At 44.4% G+C, this 19,529-nt stretch overlaps 1 protein-coding gene across 8 annotated transcripts in view; it reads right to left on the bottom strand.

Moving 5' to 3' along the window:
* The window catches only part of HHAT (hedgehog acyltransferase), a 210,297-nt gene that overhangs the window by 161,542 nt on the left and 29,226 nt on the right, over window positions 1–19,529 (bottom strand). For all 8 annotated transcript variants that reach the window (XM_036234472.1, XM_036234478.1, XM_036234477.1 and 5 more), the window contains 3 exons: window positions 11,157–11,270; window positions 3,662–3,856; window positions 1,251–1,463 (listed from right to left, as the gene is read on the bottom strand). In XM_036234472.1, coding sequence (XP_036090365.1) covers window positions 1,251–1,463; window positions 3,662–3,856; window positions 11,157–11,270 — 522 coding nt within the window. The remainder of the gene's footprint in view (window positions 1–1,250; window positions 1,464–3,661; window positions 3,857–11,156; window positions 11,271–19,529) is intronic.

Below are 19,529 nucleotides of genomic sequence, written 5' to 3'. Positions count from 1 at the left end.
TGTGTCTGTGTGTGTGTGTGGCTCGCACGTTTGTGCGTGTGCAATCTGTGTGTGCACGTGTTTCCACATGTGTGTACTGTGTACGTGTGTGTGCTGTGTCCATGTGTATGTCTTGCTTCCATATGTATGTACTGTTCACATGTGTGTGCCTGCACACGTGTACTGTGATCTGTGCAAACATATGTGCTTCCAAATGTGCATCGTGTGTCCATGTGTATGGTGTAAGCCTCCACGTGTATACTGTGTGCACGTGTGTGTTGTGCGTATGTGTGTGTGGTGTGTGCTTGCACATGTGTGTACTGTGCACATGTGTGCTTCCACGTGTGTGCTGTGTGTCCATATGTATGGTGTGAGCCTCCACATGTCTACCATGTGCACGTGTGTGTTGTGTGTGTATACGGTATGTGCTTGCACACGTGTGCACTATGTGCATGTGTGATCTGTGTGTACATGCATGTGCTGCGTGTGCATGCTTCATGCATGTTATTAGTCTCACTTCCATCAGGATTGTCCTGTTTGGGTGGTGGGTGGCAGAAACGTCCCTTGAGAAACCCTATCTTGAGTGTTATCAGTTACCAACATCTTAAGTAACTTCCTAAACATGTTCCATGAGCCTAGCTGTGGGATTACCCAAAAAAATTCTCAGTAGGAGGGAAAGTGAGGTGGGAATGACGGAGGTAGCTTGACATGAGCTTCGGACAAGGCTGCTGTCCAGAGAGGGCGGGCAGGGTCCAGGGCAGAAACAGACACCCAGACCCAAAACACACTACTGCCTTCCGACTCACCAACTCCATCGCGTTCCCATCCCTGGCTGCCCCGAACGACTCCCAGGCTACGGCAATTTGTGAAAATAAAAGGGGACGTACAATTTGCCAACTGACAGCTAAGACAGTTGCTCTTTCTACTTTTCAAGTGGCACATGAGAACCCTGGGACTTCCCTGCAGTGGGCACCCTCCCCCCAAGTTCCTCGCTGTGCCCAGTCATTAACCCTGGTTGCCACATCCACCAAGGATCAGGGTCAGGCGCCTAGAGCTAACATGTACGTGTACAGGTCGCTCGTTATTTTGAAGGTTGATTTTCCTGAAGTATTTGATTTAATGTAAAAAACAAATCAAGACAATACTAGGTGTCTTAAATTTGTGGGCACCCCCTGAATGAAAAGACTGAGGAGTCACGTGGACGACCACAGCAACAAGGAGAGGGGCTTAACAGTCTACCGAACGCCAGTCGAATCCCCAGCGGGCCCTACCTGGCTGACGAAGTCCCGGAAACTGAGGATGGGCCCGTTGTGGAGCACCGGGTAATAGAAGACATAGGCCAGCATCCAGGCAAAGGAGAAGCTGAGGCCGGCGGGCAGCCGCTGCCAGCAGAACTCGAGGCTGAAGCTGGTGTAGTACAGGCAGCGCACGGTCAGCGTGAACTGCAGCAAGTAGTACTCGTTTTCCGTCTTGTACCACCCTCTCTGCAAAGTCGCCAGGAGAGAACAGCCTGTGAGTGCCAAGGAGGGACATCACCCCGTCTCCTGGGAAGGATAGCTCTTCACAGGAAATGCAGCTGGACCATAAAGGGGAGTGGAGACCCACCGAACGACAGAGGAGCTCCTTGGTAATCAAAACGAGCGGCTAATGAGCAGCGGACAGAAGAGAGGCTCTGACGCTGACCAACGACTCAGCATGAAGTCTGGGGCAACACGGTGACTCTATTCCTGAATGTGCACCTGTCAGAGGCATCTAGTGAGTGACACAGAGATTAGCCACAAGCAGGGGACACGTGGACAGCTCCTCCAACAATTCTGAAGACAAAGAGAGGCTTATAAATGTCACATGGGATTTCTGTCTTCGACATACTTTTCTTTTGCTCTTCTGTTATTAATTTGACTCCATATGGAGTTGAGGAGTATTTGCCAAATAAGCTTTAGAGACACATAGTCAAAAAATAGTCCTCTACCCTCAATGCATCTAAATTCCCATAGAGGAGATAGCTATGTAAAAATGTAATTACAATGCAGTACAAAATAAGAACTAACAAGCATGTACAAAAATATGTATGGAAATGAAGACTAGGCGGAAATGTGATAAAATGTTAATATTCGGGGAGAGTAAAATTATGAATCGTTCTATACTCTTTATATTTTTCTATATTTTCTATAATACATATGTATTGCTTTTTTCAGTAGGAAAAACAGTTTATGGAAATACAGACAAGATATAGAGTTTATAGAAAATAGAATAGTATTCTCTATTTAGAAATTTTCTATGCAGAAAATTTAGTAGTTAATTTGATCTACGAGGGTCGTTTAAGGCTTTATACTGAAAAACTAAGCACTGAACAGAGTTTCTGGTCCAATCCAGGGACTCAGCAGCCACGAGGAAAGACCAAGAGAAGTGAATGTGCGGCAGCATGGAAGCCCAGCGCCGCCAGCTGCTGGGCGCTCGCTCCCCGCCATCAGACCCCCCACTCTACAACGTAAGTGGAACATTTATTCCGCGCCATGACCGATGCTAACTGTCCCCGCACAAATGATGAATAAAACCGGAGTCAGTTCTGTTCATTTGCCACGTCCCTAAGAAGTTAGGAGTGCATTTCTTCTTATTTTTATTGCAAATCTACTTTAAGCACCCTTATTTAAATGAGCACCTAGTTACTCATTCTGGGAAATTAAGCATTTTTTGTGAAGATGGAGCTGCTACCTTACTTATTCTCATCAGTCTAGGTGTTGACATATGTGCTTAAAGTGTCTGACCCAGTCCATTGGTGAGAGTGAAGAAAAATTATGATAGCCTAACACAGTAAAAAATAAATAAAAATAAATAAATAAAAGTCTTGCATTTTCGACATGCTACATTTTTACAAAATTCCTTAACAAATATCATCTTGTTAGGTGCTCAGAACAACTCCACAAGGAAGGCAGAGCAGCTCTTACTTCCATTATCCAAATGCCGTAACTGAGACTCAGAGGTTAAATGACGCCCTGCACTTCCGGGAGCAGGAAAGACAGTGAACAGTGAACAGAAGAGAATGCGGACCAGCTCATCCATGGCCTGAATTTTCCCTTCATGTTATTTCCCATGACAGCGCCAACGCAGGGCGCACCACGTCTAAGCGCCATCAATCGAATCAGTGAATGAGGGAACAAATGAATGAATAAATGAACACAAATAAAGACATCCCAGGAGTTCCAGTTCCACAGTGATTTAGGAATGAATATCAAAAACTTCCCAAGATTGCCTGTGCACGGAAACACCTTCCTTATCTGTCTCAGGGACTGCTGTGGGGATCCAGAGAGCCAAGGAGTGTGAGAGTCTCCTATAAATTGTACAGCACTCTGCCGATCATTTTTTATCTAATGCATAGGGAACTATTGCTCTCTTTTCCCTTCGTTCCTGACCCTCTGTTCCTATGACATGTGCCACCATCCATGCTTACCCGAACTAGGAGAAAAGGTACAGGGTCAGTTAGCCCTGTGCAACCTCAGAGGGTTAAGGCAGATACGAAATACACGCCTGCAGAATGCAATACCGGAGTTCGCATGCACCAACCCACTACGGCCACTAGGAGGAGCCCCGCCGCAGTTCTACAATTGGAAACAAGGCACCCGCCCCAAAGGGGCCACCAAGAAAGGGACCTTCTCCTTCCCAGTAGTAAAACGGAGACACTTACCTTAATTTCTTCCACATCTTGCAGCCTCAGTGTGGAGAGCAGGAAGAGCGAACAGAGCCATGATAGAAACAACGACCGGAATTGGGCTACGCAGAAGGAGATGAGGGTGTGGAGAAAAATCGTGGCGGTTCCTGGCGTCCCCAGCACACACCAGCAGGCCCACATTCCATAGGCCGTGAGGATCCAGGGTCTGTGCTGCAGGCGGGACGGAGGTAGGGGGTGGGGGAGATGGGGGGGCAGGGGGGCAGTGAGAGAGACACACACACAGAGAAGGGGCAAGGGAGGAAAAAAGAGCAGGGTGAGCTAACGGGCATTGTTACTGTAACGGCATTGTTACTGAAGGTTCTATATGTGAGAAGATAATACCTAGTGACTCGTTAACCAAACTATTCTCACTGCCCTGAGGACTTAGTGCAATCCAAACAGGATTCAGAGGGACCGTCTAGAGCCATGCGAGGCTACCTACCCCCCAAGTCCCCAGAACCCCACCAGATCTATCCAGAAGCAGGAGTCACTTTCCCGCCTTCAGCCAAAGCCACCCAGACCACAGGATCCCACAATAAGATATATAACTGACTTTTCGAGAGACACTATAGAAGCCAGCATACAGTTGGAAAGACTGCCAACCTGGAATCCTACCCCATGCATACGCTACCTTGCAAAAGCAAAGGCGAAAGAAAGAATGGGTACGTGTTTCTCAGGAGTTACTGAAAAAACTGGGCCATCCAACCCCCACAAAAGGCTTTCTAAGGTCTAACCCAGAAATTTAAAATTAAATATCTAATTACATATTTTGCATTAGCATATTGTGTATAGTCAAATCTATGTCACAGAAAAGTGTATCTTACCGGCTTTATGTGATATGAAGCCTTTGGATAGTCGACTTCATTGAAATATTTAGTCTCATTTTAGGAGAACCAGAGTATCTAATTAATTATTAAGTTTTATAGTGCTTCACGTTGAATAACTAAATAGATAAATTAACATGTCTTTGCTTTTTGTGATAAACTCTTGACCATATCTGGCTGGTAAATCCTTACTTAAAAATCACAATAATGCTTCAACGTTGTTTGAGAGACAACATAACATAGGGGTTTAATGACTCAAGCTTCGAAGTCCAAGTGGCTAAATAAATCCTTGTGTCCCCGCTAAGTAGCTGTGCGACCGAGGCGGGTTCCCTAACCTCTCGGTGCCTCGGTTTTTTAGGCCAGTATCTACTCCAGGACATTGTGAGGACGGAGTGAGTAAATACTCCCGCAGCGTCTGTGTACACAGTGGGGACACTGGAAATACGAGTTGCTATTCCTGCAGAAAAACATGATGTGTCTTTCCAGCTCATTTAAAAATACCGTTTCCAGGAGTACATCAATTTGAAAAGTGGGGACTGCTTGAATTTAGCTCTTTTTGTAAAAACAAAAAGGTTTCTTTAAGGCAAAAGCAGATGTGGACTACAAATTGTAAATCCTATACTTTCATGCTAATTCTTCCAAAATATTGCCGAAGTACAATTTTTCCCAAACTTATACTCTAGCTCAAGAGAGAACATTTTAAATGAGTGACTACGTCAGCCACTTTTAAGTGCCAAGAAAATCAGAGAAATCTGCAGTTCATTTTTACTATTTTTCCATCCTACTACTCACGGAAAACAGCCACATAAATTTGCTTCAAACTTTCCCCCAAACGCTCACCTCTGGGCAGAGTGCAATTACAAGGAACAAGGTCGCCAAAGGCTATTTTAAGACGTAGTTATAACAAATGAGGAAAAAAAGGTTCTTTTTCAGCATGACCTACAGCATTTACCACTTGGAATTCTTTCCCATGCTACACACATATATACAGCCACGTTTTTATTAAGTGCTATTTGATCCATTTGGAAAAAGCCTCTTTTCTGGGATTCATTTGGGAACTTAACCACAGACTGAAGCTGCTTCAACTTGGAAAAGCTGAACGAACCTTCAGGAAATACTTAACAGTGCTGTGAACAATGCAAAAAAAAAAAAAAAATCAGCTATAAAAAAAAACAGCTATAAAATCACTAAAATAGTGATTTTCATACTTAGTTGAAAAAAATGAGATTAGAATCCCATTGCAAAACACCATTAAAATCCTGACATAGCATGAGCAGCCTTCCATGCCTCATTGCAAAAAATCACACAGCGTGGACCATTTGGGGTTCGCTCTTTTCGCTCAGCATAATCCCCTGGAGATTCGTCAGATTTCTGCAGGTATCAAAGGCTTACTCCCTCTCACTGCTGTGTAGTAGTCCATGATGTGGATGTACCACAGTTCGTTTAACCATTCACCTGCTGGAGGACATCTGGGCTATTTCCAGCATTTGGCTCTCACGAATAAAATGAATGTGAACATACGCGTACAGGTTTCGTGTAAAAATAAGTTTTCATTTCTCTGGGGTAAATGCCCAAGCGTGCACTTGCTTGATGCACGGTAGTTACATGTTTAGTTCTGTGAGAAGCTGCCAAACAGTTTTCCAGAGTGTTGATAGCATATTCCCACCAGCATCGAGTGAACGATCCAGTTTAGGGCATCCTCACCAGCGTTCGGTGTTGTTTCTACGTTTCGGCTGAGCCATTCTCGTGGGCGAGCAGTGGTATCTCACTGGAACTTTAATTTGCATTTGCGGTGCTCTTTTAAAGGGTCTCAAAGTGTGAGAAACCTGAAGCTTGAGAATAAGATGGGTTGAGTGAACTTTGCTGGGGGCACCGGATGGATGCCGGCTCATCAGAACCATCCTGACCCCACTAACTTTCTTTATTTCAGGCTCTTTGGTTTCCAGTAGAAGACAAAAAGGCAGGCAGGGGAAGTGGGGACCCTTTTGAAAAGTCTAACAAAGAGTAAGAAAAAAATCTACTCTATTTTTGTGGCAGTAGCGACAAATTCTTAGTAGACTAAGAATACTGTGTGTCCTTTCTGGTGGGGCACGGTGCTCACTGCCCCAGACTGAATTAGGTGGGCAGCCGTGCCCTCTGCAGCCACTGCTCCCTACGTTTGCACGGAGCCATTTCTCCAGTGGGGGTGGGGGTGTAACCGACTCTCTACTTGGTAGCCTCCTGCAGCATCATGTTACAACAGCGGAAGCCCAGAATCTAACAAGATACCTAGGATATAGCAAGTGTTTCATAAATATTAGATGGATAGATGGTTGCAATAGATGTGTGGGTGGATGGGTGGATGGGTGGATAAATGGATACGCTTCTCCAAGTCTTAAGATTTAACCTGGTAGTAGACTAAGAAGTAACAAGAAATTAGCGCCAAAATTTCGGGATTTTTAGTCCACTAATTTGAACCCCTGCAGTCTTCCAAAGTCTCTGCTCGTACCGCTTAACCCCTCATAAATGAAAGCTACTTTGCCAATGCAGTGAAAAGGAAGGGAGTCACGTCACATCTCACTGCCTGCCGCCTGGGCTCTGTTATGTTGGGGGAAATCTCAAATAGTTAGCAAGTGACAAGGCACAGGCACCAACCTATGAAAGGGGCCCTCAGTGATAGAACCCGCCACCCATCGCCCCAGTGAAGTCTTCTGGGTGACAAACCAATCGAGCTGGCATGTTTCTAAGGCTGAAATCAGCCCCTGAGGAAAGACCATGGACTCGCCCTTCTTTCTTTTGCAAATCTATATTCTTCAAATCTCCTTCATAAGGAGTCTGGACCCGGCCACAGGGAGGGCTGGCGGACAGCGTTCCCCTCTCACACCACCTCTACTTTACCTTGTTCCGGGCCGTGGGCAGAGTGATAACGGGCTGTCCCTGAGTGGCTTCCCTCACTAGCCTGTCTCTGTAGGGAGGAGAGAACGTTTAAAGCCTTGCCGAGGGCTCCTGTTGGCAACTGCACCAGACTCAGTACACCTGCCTGAAAACCACTCAGCGAGGCCTTGTCTGAGAAATCAATAAAAGGAGTTGATCAATAATCCTCATGCATTACATAATTTATTACATGCTACATCATCAAGTGCAGGTACTACTGAAAAGTAGATACATATATCTCCCTAAAAAACAGGGAAAAAAGCAAAACCACCCCAGAGCCTAAACAACTGTATTCTAGCCCACTTTTCCTGGGAGCAAAGGCCAGTGGGCCCCTCCAAAGCAAACTCGTCCCTCCCTAGACATGCACTGATGGAGAGGAAAGAGTCTGGTTCCAGGAAAATCATTAGTGCATGAGATTTCTACTAGGTATGTGGTTTTGGTAACATGCTCTCCAGAGGTGAGTTTACTCATCTCAGCCAACGGCACAGGACCAACGTTTTTCCATCCTGTGGCCGCTGAGCTGAAATCAGAACCCTGAGAAAAGACCATGGACTTGCCCTTCTTTCTTTTGCAAATCTATATTCTTCAAATCTTCCTCTCAAGGAGTCAGGACCCGGCCACAGGGAGAGCTGGCTGACAGTACCAGGGCCCAAATGCTAATGGTGTGGGTTCCGCCAGCCAGGGGTTCAGCGAAAACTCTGCTTCGTGGTTAGCGACAGCTCCCACCCGCAGCCCCCACACGTGGCCAGCCTTCTCAAAACGTTCACACAGGGTTAATTTTAGTTCTGAGGGTGGAGAACCCAGTGTCTCAGGTGGCGGCGAGGCCGCAGGGGTGTCCAAGAAAGGAGGCAACTGTCTGACCCACCGCACACAGTCCAATCATAACAAACCCACAGCCAACGCTCAGAGCTGTTACTCAGCCTCCCCTCCCGGCGCACTGGCCCCTAACTCAGTCTCGCCAAAACCCAGAGAGAGAGCCCCACACGGAGGAAGGGCGTTTAACCTTGGCCAAGGAGCTCAGTGGAAAGTTTTATTACTTGTCATGGCAGAAAAAAAAATAAAGAAGAAGAAGAAAAGAAGAAAGAAAATCACACTTTTGAAAATAGGTTGCCTCTCTCTGGGAAGAGGCGAGGCTTGCAAAGAAAGAGCTGAGATCAGATGCCAGACGGAGGTGGAGAGCGTCCTCCGGGGCTGAAGGGTTTCAACAGCAAGAATTGCTAGCACCTGGCGCTGCACAGCACTGTCCATGGTTCCCGATGCCTCCCGGGATGGGGAAACTAAAGAACTGCCGCCCAGATCTTCCGGCCTGAGTAAGTACCAAAACGCCCACCCGAATCAAGGCCATCTGGAGCACTCCGTCCAGGCGGTGCAAGCACGGAGCGAGTGGGGCCAGAGCGTGGTGCGTACTTACATAAGGGCCGAGCAGACTCAGACAAAGAAGGCACTGTGCCCCAGCCGCAGCCAGAGCTCTGCCCACCAGCTGTCACACAAATCAAACCTGTGGTCACAACAGGGATGAGAAAGACACACACGCATACACACGGATGACTCAGTGCGAACTCTGCCTCCTTCCAAGAACACCGAGACACCTCCTACTGCCTCTGGACAAGATGTGCTCTGCAGATAAAAAGACAGGCCCACCTGTCCCCCCGTGCCTGGTAACAAGATGCAGGACGCTGAAGTAAGCAGGCGACTCCACTTCTTTCAAGCTGCAGCTCAAAGCCACCTCCTTGGAGGCCTTCCGTGTCCCCCAAGGGCAGAGGGGGCCCACCCCTTCTCCCAGGCACCTGACCCATCACCACGTCAGTTCTAGGACTGAGATCAGCATTCGGTTGCCTATGTAACTTCTCACCTAGCCCCCCAAAGAAAGGGGCCACATCTCCTGAGCGCCTTTCCCCCGAGACCCAGCACCCACGTGCAACAGGGTCAGAGGCAGACAATCACAAGAGGGATGTTAGAATAACTCAGCTCCCAACCTGCCCTCAGGGGTTTTGGAACTTCAAAACAGTTGCTCTTCTCTTGAACGCCACGGAGGGGCTGCTCCCGCGAGCACACGCAGACCACAGTCTCGGCACACGCTGAACACCACATGACAGCAGAAGCCACCACTACGTGGCTCCCCTGATATGTAAGCATAACGCTAAAAACCATCGGACCCTCGGCACTACCCCAGGAAGCGAGTGCTACCATCGTCACCACACGAATGAGAAGACAGACTCAAAGACAGTGACTAACTTGCTTAAGAAGAACGGGTGGGTCCTGGAGCTCACGAAGCCTGAAACAGCGCTGGAGGCGACAATGACAAAACTGCAGCTGTCCTATCTGGGCACATCCTGAGAAGGCAAGATGTTCTGGAAAAGGCAGGAACGCTGAGAAAAAGGGACGGCAGCAGGACCAGAGGGAGAGCAAACAGGAACTGGGCCGACGCCACCAAAGAAGCCAGAGGCGGGAGCCCGCAGGAGCTGACTGAGCAGCGCTGCTGAGGACGGGACTCACGCACAGAGCCTCCAGGGGTCGAAGGTGACTCCGTGGCATGTGACCCACACACACGACATGACGGACATCAGCTGAACTTCCCCTGGTGGTCCTTTCACGATATATTAAGTCACGATGCTGTACACGTGAAACCTATACGGTGCTGAATGCCAATTATATCTTTTAAAAAACTGAAGAAAAGAAAGTTACGTGAAATTTTAAATTATATTCAGCTACGATGGCAGCTTATATTTTAGCTTTTGCTATTTTAGAAGATGGAAACCACTTTAGTGCACAAAAAAAAAAGTAATATCAATATTATACTTAAACAAAGACGTTAGCGTGCTGTCGGGATTTCCTATATTCCAGGATGAAAAGCAAGCCCAGAAAGTACTGATTTTCAGGAAAAAGCTAAAAAAAAAAATAGCCCCAGTCCGGGGCGCGTCTCTAACCACACGTCACCGTTTCCTCAGTGCCACGTTCTGGGGTGTCTCGCCCCGAGGCCGCTGCTTCCGCCCCTCCGTGAGCCCTTAACAATCAAACATTTTCCCAAGTCACTCGGTTGACTCCCAAGCCACTTTTTGGTCGCGTTTTGTTTTTACTGGGTAGATTTCCAGGCACAGATTCGTTTTTGTCAGGTTAGGAATCCGCAGAGGCAACACACGTATATCGGAGGACGCTAGACAAAGTCTGGCCCCGACGCTACAGAAAGACCCTCCTGGCAAAATCTCAGGTCTCTGGGTAGCTAAACGTGAAGCGGTTCTCAATTCCACCTCAGGCACTCTTCCAACACCCACCTTGAAGAATCTCTTGCTCTCTAATCCAGGCCAAGGCAAGAGCGAACTACTACTGGAATTCTGATGGACAGCGGCTACTGCAGGACACGTTACTTGACTTTAAAACCATCCTTACTCCTTAATGAAACCATTCACTTCACTTTCTTCTGAACTTACAAAAACATGTCATTTTTTAAATAAGATTATTTGATTAGAACTTTGATCTTAAAGAACACCATCTTCAGTTCTACTTTAAAACCTTTATATTCATTGGTTTGAAAAACCACTTGGAGGGATTAAGCATAAGGATAAGAAAGTATGAAATTTTTATCTTAAATGGTTGATGGATCATTAACAATTCTTTCTCATTCCTTCCAGGCTTCCGAGGCTAATATCCATGTCTACTGATTGCTAGCACAGGACCCTTTCTTCACAAAAAGCAAAGGAGAAAGAGGCTTAAGGAAACGCCGCACACAATCGTACCTTCCTTGCGATCTGGGTGGCCATTTGAGACACAACCACGTGGCCAAGGAGAAGCCACACCAGCTGCTGCTTCCCCCACTCCATCCAGAAGCTCCACTCAAAGTCAGTCCGGTCCTAAAGAGGCCAAAAAGAGGAATTCATCAGAGGGATGTCAGTACATGTTTCAGTTAATACAACAACTGGAAAGAAGGCCAATGGGAGCCCGAACCCTATAAATGGCATTTATACACTGCTTCCAGCCTTTACCCAATCGCAACCCCCACCCCTCCAACTTGCGCCTCCCCTCCAGCTTGGCTGGTCTCATGGTCATTCTCCAATTAAGTGTCTGTGTTAAAGCTGATCCCCCAGGACCCTCTGTGGGCTAGAAACTATTATTGTCCTCCTTTTATAAAACTTGAAACAGGGGGGTTAAAGAATTTGTTTCATTTGCCCAGCATTGATTGCATAGATAGTGCAAGTTAATGAACTGAGGTCTCAGTCAGTCACCTAGGTGCTTTCACGTAACATGAGAAGTGTAAACTAGACACTAACAAACCTGCTTAAAGGTCCGTTAAATCTTGCTGCCATCTATAAGCAGAAGAATAATCTGACAGAGAAGTTAACTATGTCCCTAGACGGTTATGATGACAGAATGAAAGGTCTGCTTCCCTTGCCCTCGGGAAGCTCTGAGTCCGCTGGCGCCCTGTGTCTGTACCTGCACCGGGCTCTGCGCCTACAGGGCTCCCTCATGGGAAGGTGAACCTCTAGAAAGATGGGACGTGGAGATGCCTGGAGATGAGCGCCCAAAAGCCTGGGCGTCTGGCGCCCCGGGGAGAACGTGGTGGCCAGGCTGAGCGTGGAGGGAACAAACACAGTGAGGGGCCCCCCTCGATGGGCGACGCGGGCTTGGCCAATGAGCACCTCCACACCAGCGCCCTGGAGCAGACACTTCCCGCCAAACTCACCAGTCTCTGCGAGCGGAACCCCGAGCCAAACTTAATTAGATTTAGAGGAAAAAAATGCGATTTATTTCTTTCTCTCATCCTTTTTTGTGTTGAGTTTTTTAGGTTTTTTTTTTTTTCTTTCGCACCTGGAGATTAAGGGGCAATTTCATCCCAGTTACACATATTATAAAACTCCTTTTATATAGAAGGCAAAATATAGATAAAATCGATCTTGATTCACATCAGACTATGAACGCAGAGGTAGCAAACCTGGCGGCTAAGGCTGCAGGCTCGGCTTGGTTCGGTCCCGGTCCACCCACACATGGCTGCCATGAGCCTGAGTGAGATACTTCACCTCCCAGCTCTGTCTGCTCATATGACAACAGTACAGATCTTCTGGAGTTTGGTGAGGTTTAAAGGGAAAAAAAATATATATATATATATAATATATTTATATATATAAAAAATATATATATATATTTACCTGCTACTAACTGCTAGTCCCATCCTGTGTTAATAAGCCAAGGTTAAAATAATAATAATAATAATAATAATAATAGTAATAAAATCAATAAGAATTTTACCATTATTCAAATAAAGAAATACAGTACTGTGCATTTTCAAATAACATGCTCCCCACACTCAAGATCATGATATACACTGATGTACACACGACCTGATCATAGAGCCCCTATCTCTGGGAAAATCATGGATCTGGTCCAATTCCTTCCATTTAGAGATGACCACATCACGGCCCGGGACGTGCCCGGCCACATAGCCAGGCAGCTGCAGAGCAGAGAACTCACACCTTTACCCCGGCTCTCGATCCCTGATCCAGATCCCCATCTCAAAAATTCCAAATTAACGAGAGTCAATTAGCTGAATAAAGGCAAACAAGCTCAAAGGTCAGATTAGACCATGCTAGTGAAACCCTACTTTTGTAACAAGGATACAGGGAAGAAAAAGAAAAAGAAAAAAAAACACTAAAAGCCAAGATTGAGTTTTTTAATGTCCCTCCCTCAAAAAAAAAATTTAACTTTTTTTAAAAAAATAAATAATGTTTTCAAACAGTCAGAATTACATTTAGAATTCATGACCCCAGGCTTACCTATGCCTCAAAACTTTTCCAGGTTTATTTTTAGGGGGGAAAAATGACAAAACATCTCATAAAATATAAGAAACCAAAAAAAAATCATAATGTTTTACCAGAAGACCCAGGACCACTGAAACCCCTGTGCTGGTAAAATCACTTCAGCAAAAATTACAGTCTTTCATGACCAATTCTTTCAGAAAATATCTACTTAAAGTAAATAAAAATGTTTCCCTTATGTCAGTCTTTCTCCATTTAAAATATTTACCTAGAAGAAATGACCAGACAGAAAAGCTGAGCCAATGAATAGAACAAGATGGCCAAAAACTCGCAGTTAATGATTTTGGGTAAGAAAAAAGGTTGACTCGCCTGTTTTTATAAGCAGAAGCTTTCTAGACCCTGAGCTCAGTCACATATTTCCAGGCAAATGTTAAAGTCTCAAATCAAGAACAACTTTTCCATGTTCTGCCCCTTCCCCATTTCCTTTCCTGATCCTATAGTTCTTAGTCAATTAGAAACCTCTTTTTCAGTTCTGTTACATCTGTAGAGGAGTCAGATATAAACTGGGGGGAACAAAAAAATCCAGCCAGACAGGATCAGGAAGGCACCTTCATGGAGAAAGGGGAGACAGAACTCCACGGAAAGCTCACTTAGTGCCTGTCCCCACTGTCCTTTCGACTATTCTGAAATCTCCTTTAAACCCCTGCAATAAATTCCTTTCTGCTTGAAAGGACCAAAGAGGAAACTCGATCAATACACTTCGAAAGGAATTTTTCTTCTGTTGCAACCTAGCTCTAGCTTTATAATAGCAGCTTTATGAAAATAATTCACTTTGAAGAACACTATTCCGAAATAAGTCTGTTCAGTGCAGGAAAACTAAATGGAGGAAAACACCAGCTAGGTCAGCCCGAGGAATGTTCTAGAACTGAATAATGAAGGCAGTACATATTTACATTAGAACCCTTTCACCAGTGTACCTATTAATGTATTTCAAAACCAAATAGAAAATGATCTACCTTACCCACCAGTCTGTAATTTTCACTACCATACCTCTTTTTTCCTTGGAGAGAACAGTGGAAAACTGAATATATTTACTATTTTCCTTAACTTCGTATCCAGAATGTGAATTTGAAAAATGAAAAGAAATACAATAGAATACCAGACACATGTGCATATTATTTACCTTGGGCCCATACCTAATTCCTAGTCACACTGAGCAAAAGTTATCTGTGGATGGGGAAACTTTTGAACCCAGGTGGCCAGCTCACCTTAATGGCTATAAATCTCCAAAGGAGAGAGAAGAAAGAAGGACATATTTATAGGAATTCTGCACAGAAGCAGCGCTGCTCTCTGGACGAACTCAGGCTAACGATTCATCTAGCAATTGTTGGAAGAGTCTTCTTTTTCTTTCAACAGATGCTTTGCTATTTCTAAAATAATTCAAACTAAACTCTCTTACTGCTCACCATTTCCAGAGATGACACTCTTTCTCCAGCCAACATTTCCTCAAAGGTAAAATATTTTCATTAACGAAACTTTTTATTTTTCCGTAAATAATAAAGTCCCCTCTTAAATGTCTTCACCATCCTGCTCAGGTGAAGAAAGACGATCACCGGGCTGGCGGTGCCCAGCAGGACGAGCACGAACTGCACTATTCTACCGGGTACTGACCTGGTCTCTTAACTGGTCCTCATCTGAGCCTGGCAAATCGGTCCACGGTACAATGGGGACAGGGAGGTGCTTTGCAGAAGAGGAGAAAACTTCTCGATGACTTAACTAAATCAAGAGATCCTAACCGATATGGGTGAATATTTGAATCTCTTCAACCCAACTGCCAATCTAAACTCAGTAACATCCTCTGGCTTCACCTCTACTTCCTAGAAGTCACTCTAGATTATCCCAGACTTATGCATATGCTTGAATACAAGATACCTAAATATAAGAAACGTGTATAGATTCTTCTCCCCGCTTTGTTTGTTCTGTATTTCTTCCTTTCCCCCGAGAGCTAACAAGGAATGAATTACATTTTTTAAAAAAATACTAAATTCTAGTAGGAAGGCAAAGGCACGACGACTATATTATTTTCCCTACCTGTCCTCGAACTAGAAAAACACCAACCACATTTTATATAAGGTATATGGAGTACCATGTTGTAATAATTAATAAGACTGATAAGTTAGGGGTTGTGACCGAAAAATGTGATAGAACGGGATGATTCAGACGGCGAATTACACAGGCTCCTCGTTTCCCCAGCTACAAACTATGCTAATAAGTCATACATCCCATTACTGTCACCTTTCCAGAATATGAAAAAGACAAAGTGAGTCTCAGAAACAAGGAGAAAAATGGTTCCCAGCCATTTGGGGGCTGTCGCACCTAAAATGGCCCTCACACACAGAGAATTTGCTTTTTGCCTAAGAAGGCTTCCCACATTCAAGACAAAACTAGTTAATACATGAAATCTAGAATCTAGAATTTTAGATGGAATACCAAAATGCTGAAGGTCCCCAGGACAGAAGGACAGTTTAAAAAGAATGATAAAAGAGAGAAAAAGAAAAAACTAATATTTTTGCCATCCATCCAGGCAACAGGGGGAGAATAGGGGAACCCTTCATAATCCCAGATACCAGTTTTCTCCTTGAATTTTACACACTGCATGAAAAACCAGGAAAGTGGGCAATCAGAATATGTGGAAGAAATCCCCCACACACCTTTTCAATCTGTCCCCTTTGTCCATTACCTACGTGCCCAGGCTCCCAAAGAGAGAGCTCCCTGTGAAAAATAGAAAATATATATACTGGTCTCTGCCCCCCACGCCTGACACAGAACTCCTAACAGCCCTGTAATTTCCTAAGTGATAAGAACACTAGGAGCATCTTCTGTTCTAATACGTCAGTCTTTGACCCCTGTTCCTGACACAGTAAATCCCTCGGAATCTCCTGGGTGATAGCAGCCTCTTTTGTTCTTAATGGCTCCTGGGTGGGGGCTGGTTAACGGAAACCATAAGCCATGATTAGAAGCGTGGTATTTTCAGCCCTCTCCTTATTCTTCCGACAGGGGAGAGGGGCTTAAAAAGATGCTGATGATCAAACATGCCTCTTGATGAAGTCTCCATAACAATCCCAAAAGTACTGGCTTCAGCGAGCGTCCGGGTTGATGAACACGTGGAGGTGCTGGGGGCATAGCAGGCCCAGGGAGGGGCATCCGAGCCCCTCCTATATACCTTGCTCTACGCATCTCTTCCATCTGGATGATCATCTGAATCCTTTATCAAAACCTTTTACAATTAACCAGTAAACAGTAAATTAAATGTTTTCCTGAGTTCTTTGAGCCACTCTAGCAAACTAACTGAACCCAAGGAAGAGGTTATGGGAACCTCCAATTTAGAACCAGTCACTCTGAAGCACAGGCAACAAACAACCTGGACTTGAGGCTGGCATCTGAAGGGGGTGGAGGGCAGTCTTGTAGGATTGAGCTCTTAACCTGTGGGATCTGATGCTATCTCCAGGCAGACAGTGTCAAAATTGGGTTAAATTGTAGGCCACCCAGCTGGGCATCCCTTAGGATGCTCAGCCATCATGGTAGCTGAGGTGCCTCCACGGCTGGAAATAGAGACAAATGAGAACAAGAACCAAACTCACCACATCTTCCGGGCACATCCCCACCATCCACTTCCCCACAGTGCACCGCCTTAGCCAGCTCTGTGCAGAAACTTATTTGCTTGTTATTAAAATGACATCTTTTTTGTGATGTCTGAAACTAACATTAAAATACTTTAACACAGAGACTTCTGGTTCCAGGCAAGATATAATAACACATTTTTCTCTAACACTTCCACGAGGATAGCGAAAAACCCTGGATGTAATTATAAAACGAAAATAAGACTCTGAAAGATGGACAAAAGAAGACAGACTGGCTAGGGACCGCAGGAGTTGAGGAATGACAATAAAAAGAAAATAAAATGACTCACTGGATGGGCTTAATAGCAGAAATAGATGACATAGGAAAGAATCATTGAACCTAAAGACAGATCAACAGAACCTGAATAATGGGGAAAAAATGGGCTGAAAGAATAAACAAACAGAGCCTCAGAAACCTGTGGTATAATTATAAAAGATCTAACATTTATGTCATTGTAATCTTGGAAGGAAAGGAGAAAAAATGTGGGGCTGAAAAAATATTCAAAGAAATAATGGCTAAAGACTTCACAACTTTGGCAAAAAGCATAAACGTACAGATTTGAGAAGCTAAATTAACCCCAATCAATTTAAATATACCAGTTAAAAGACAGACTGGCAGAACGGATTTTTAAGAAATGATCCAACTCCATGCTATCTATAAGAAATCCACTTCAAATACAATACAGTAGGTTGAGAGGAAAAGGATGAAAAAGGACAGGCTATCCAAACATCAATCAAAAGAAAGCAACAAGAACCCCAAAACAGAGCCCCATAAGTCTGGCCAGTTGATTTTTAACCAAGTTGCAAAAACAATTCAATGGGGGAAAAATAGTCTTTTCAACAAACGATGCTGTAGCAAGTGGCCATCCATAAGCAAAAAAATAAAATGAAATAAAGTAAAATTAAATATAGAAACTTTTACCTAAACTAGAATAAAAAATTAACTCAAAATAGATCACGGGTTTGAATGTTAAATGCAAAACTAAGAAACTTTTGGGAAAAAATAAACATCTTTGGGCATACAACAAGAGTTCTTAAACATGACACCAAAAGCACATCTGTAAGAGAAAAAACGACAACAACAATAAATTAGACTCCTGTGAAAGACCCTACTAAGAAGATGAAAAATCAAGCTACTGAGAAAAAATATTTTCAAACCACCTATCTGATAAAGGGCTAGTATCTAGACTATGTAAAAAACTCTCTAAACACAATAATAACCTACAAATAATCCAAGTACAAAATAGGCAAATACGGGAACCGAAGTTCGCCAAAAAAGATACCCAGATGACAGATAAGCACATGAAAAGAGGTTCGATATCATTAACTATTATGGAGATGCAAATTAAAACCATGATGAGATATCACTGCACGCCCATCAGAACAGCTAAAATTAAAAATGATGATAATTCCAGATGCTAGCAAGTATGTGGAGAAACTGAATATCTCAAAATTGCTGGTAGGAATATAAAACAGTAGAGCCATTCTGGAAAACAGTTTGGCAGTTTTTTATATAACTAAACACATAATACAATCCAGCAATCAGACTCCTGGGGATTTATCCTTGAGAACTTAAAACACGTACACACGAAAACCTGTTCACAAATACTCATATCAGCTTTATTCATAATAACCAAAAATTGGAAATAAGTGAAATGTCCTTTAACGGGTGAACGTGGGGGTTGAATGGTTAAACTGTGGTCCATCCATACCATGGACTAGGAACTCAATGAAAAGGAATGAACTACTGGTACACACAACTTGGATGGGTCTCCGGGGTTGGGCAGGGGGGAGGAGCCAGTCTCAAAAGGTCGTGTATTATATGATCCTGTAAGAGTGAAAAATTCTCCAGTAAATTAGTCACTAGGGCAAGACAGGGAGTGGTGATATCTTCAAGCGCCAGCTCCCAAGGAAAAAAAAACCAAACAAACAACATCACCACCAGGATGCAGATAACAGAACTGGCTACCAGGCCCTGTTTGCCATAAGATTTAAGAGTCCCCCAGAAACAACATTTTTGCACCAGACGATAACAGCCAACTTCTGCTTCTATAATCTGCTTAATGTGTAACTAGGGTGTAGTTCTAGGAGATGTCCTGTGCAAAGATATACTAATGGCTAACTTCTGCTTCTGTAAACCTGCTTGCTTGTTTGATGTGGTTTTAGGCTGTGTAAGCTACCGCCTCTGAAAGCTCGGGGCTGATTCTCTAGTGGGGAGAGTCAGTCGCCAGCCGGCTAATAAAGGCTCTTAATTAATCTCAATTGGCTCCATGGGTCTCAGATTTGAACACAGCAGCTTCCATGAGTTAGGGATGGGGTGAGGAGGGTGAGTGTGACTAAACAGGGGCAGCGAGAGGGAATTCCTTGTGCTTCTATATCTTAACTCTGTTGGAGGAAAGGAAAGGAAAGTAACCATCCTCAGAATTCCAATACACAAAAGGAATAAAACCAGTTTCTGTGGTTGAACCAGGATGAGGTTCAGAGCCCAGCAAGGCCGGACCTATGTTGAGCCCCCTAGTGGTGGCTCCCGAGGCACACTGTGAATAGTATGCAGAATCTCTAGGTTGATGACTCAGACTTTTATTTGCATACCCATACTACCCTGCACAAAGTACAATCCTTTCAACTTTAAAAGAATGTCTTTCAGCTCCCCATTTCTAACTATGAGAAGCTTTCTTAA

This window comes from Rousettus aegyptiacus, unplaced genomic scaffold, assembly GCF_014176215.1.
Source record: "Rousettus aegyptiacus isolate mRouAeg1 unplaced genomic scaffold, mRouAeg1.p scaffold_m13_p_17, whole genome shotgun sequence".
NCBI classification, from domain to species: domain Eukaryota; kingdom Metazoa; phylum Chordata; class Mammalia; order Chiroptera; family Pteropodidae; genus Rousettus; species Rousettus aegyptiacus.
This window is presented reverse-complemented; position numbering and strand designations above follow the sequence as displayed.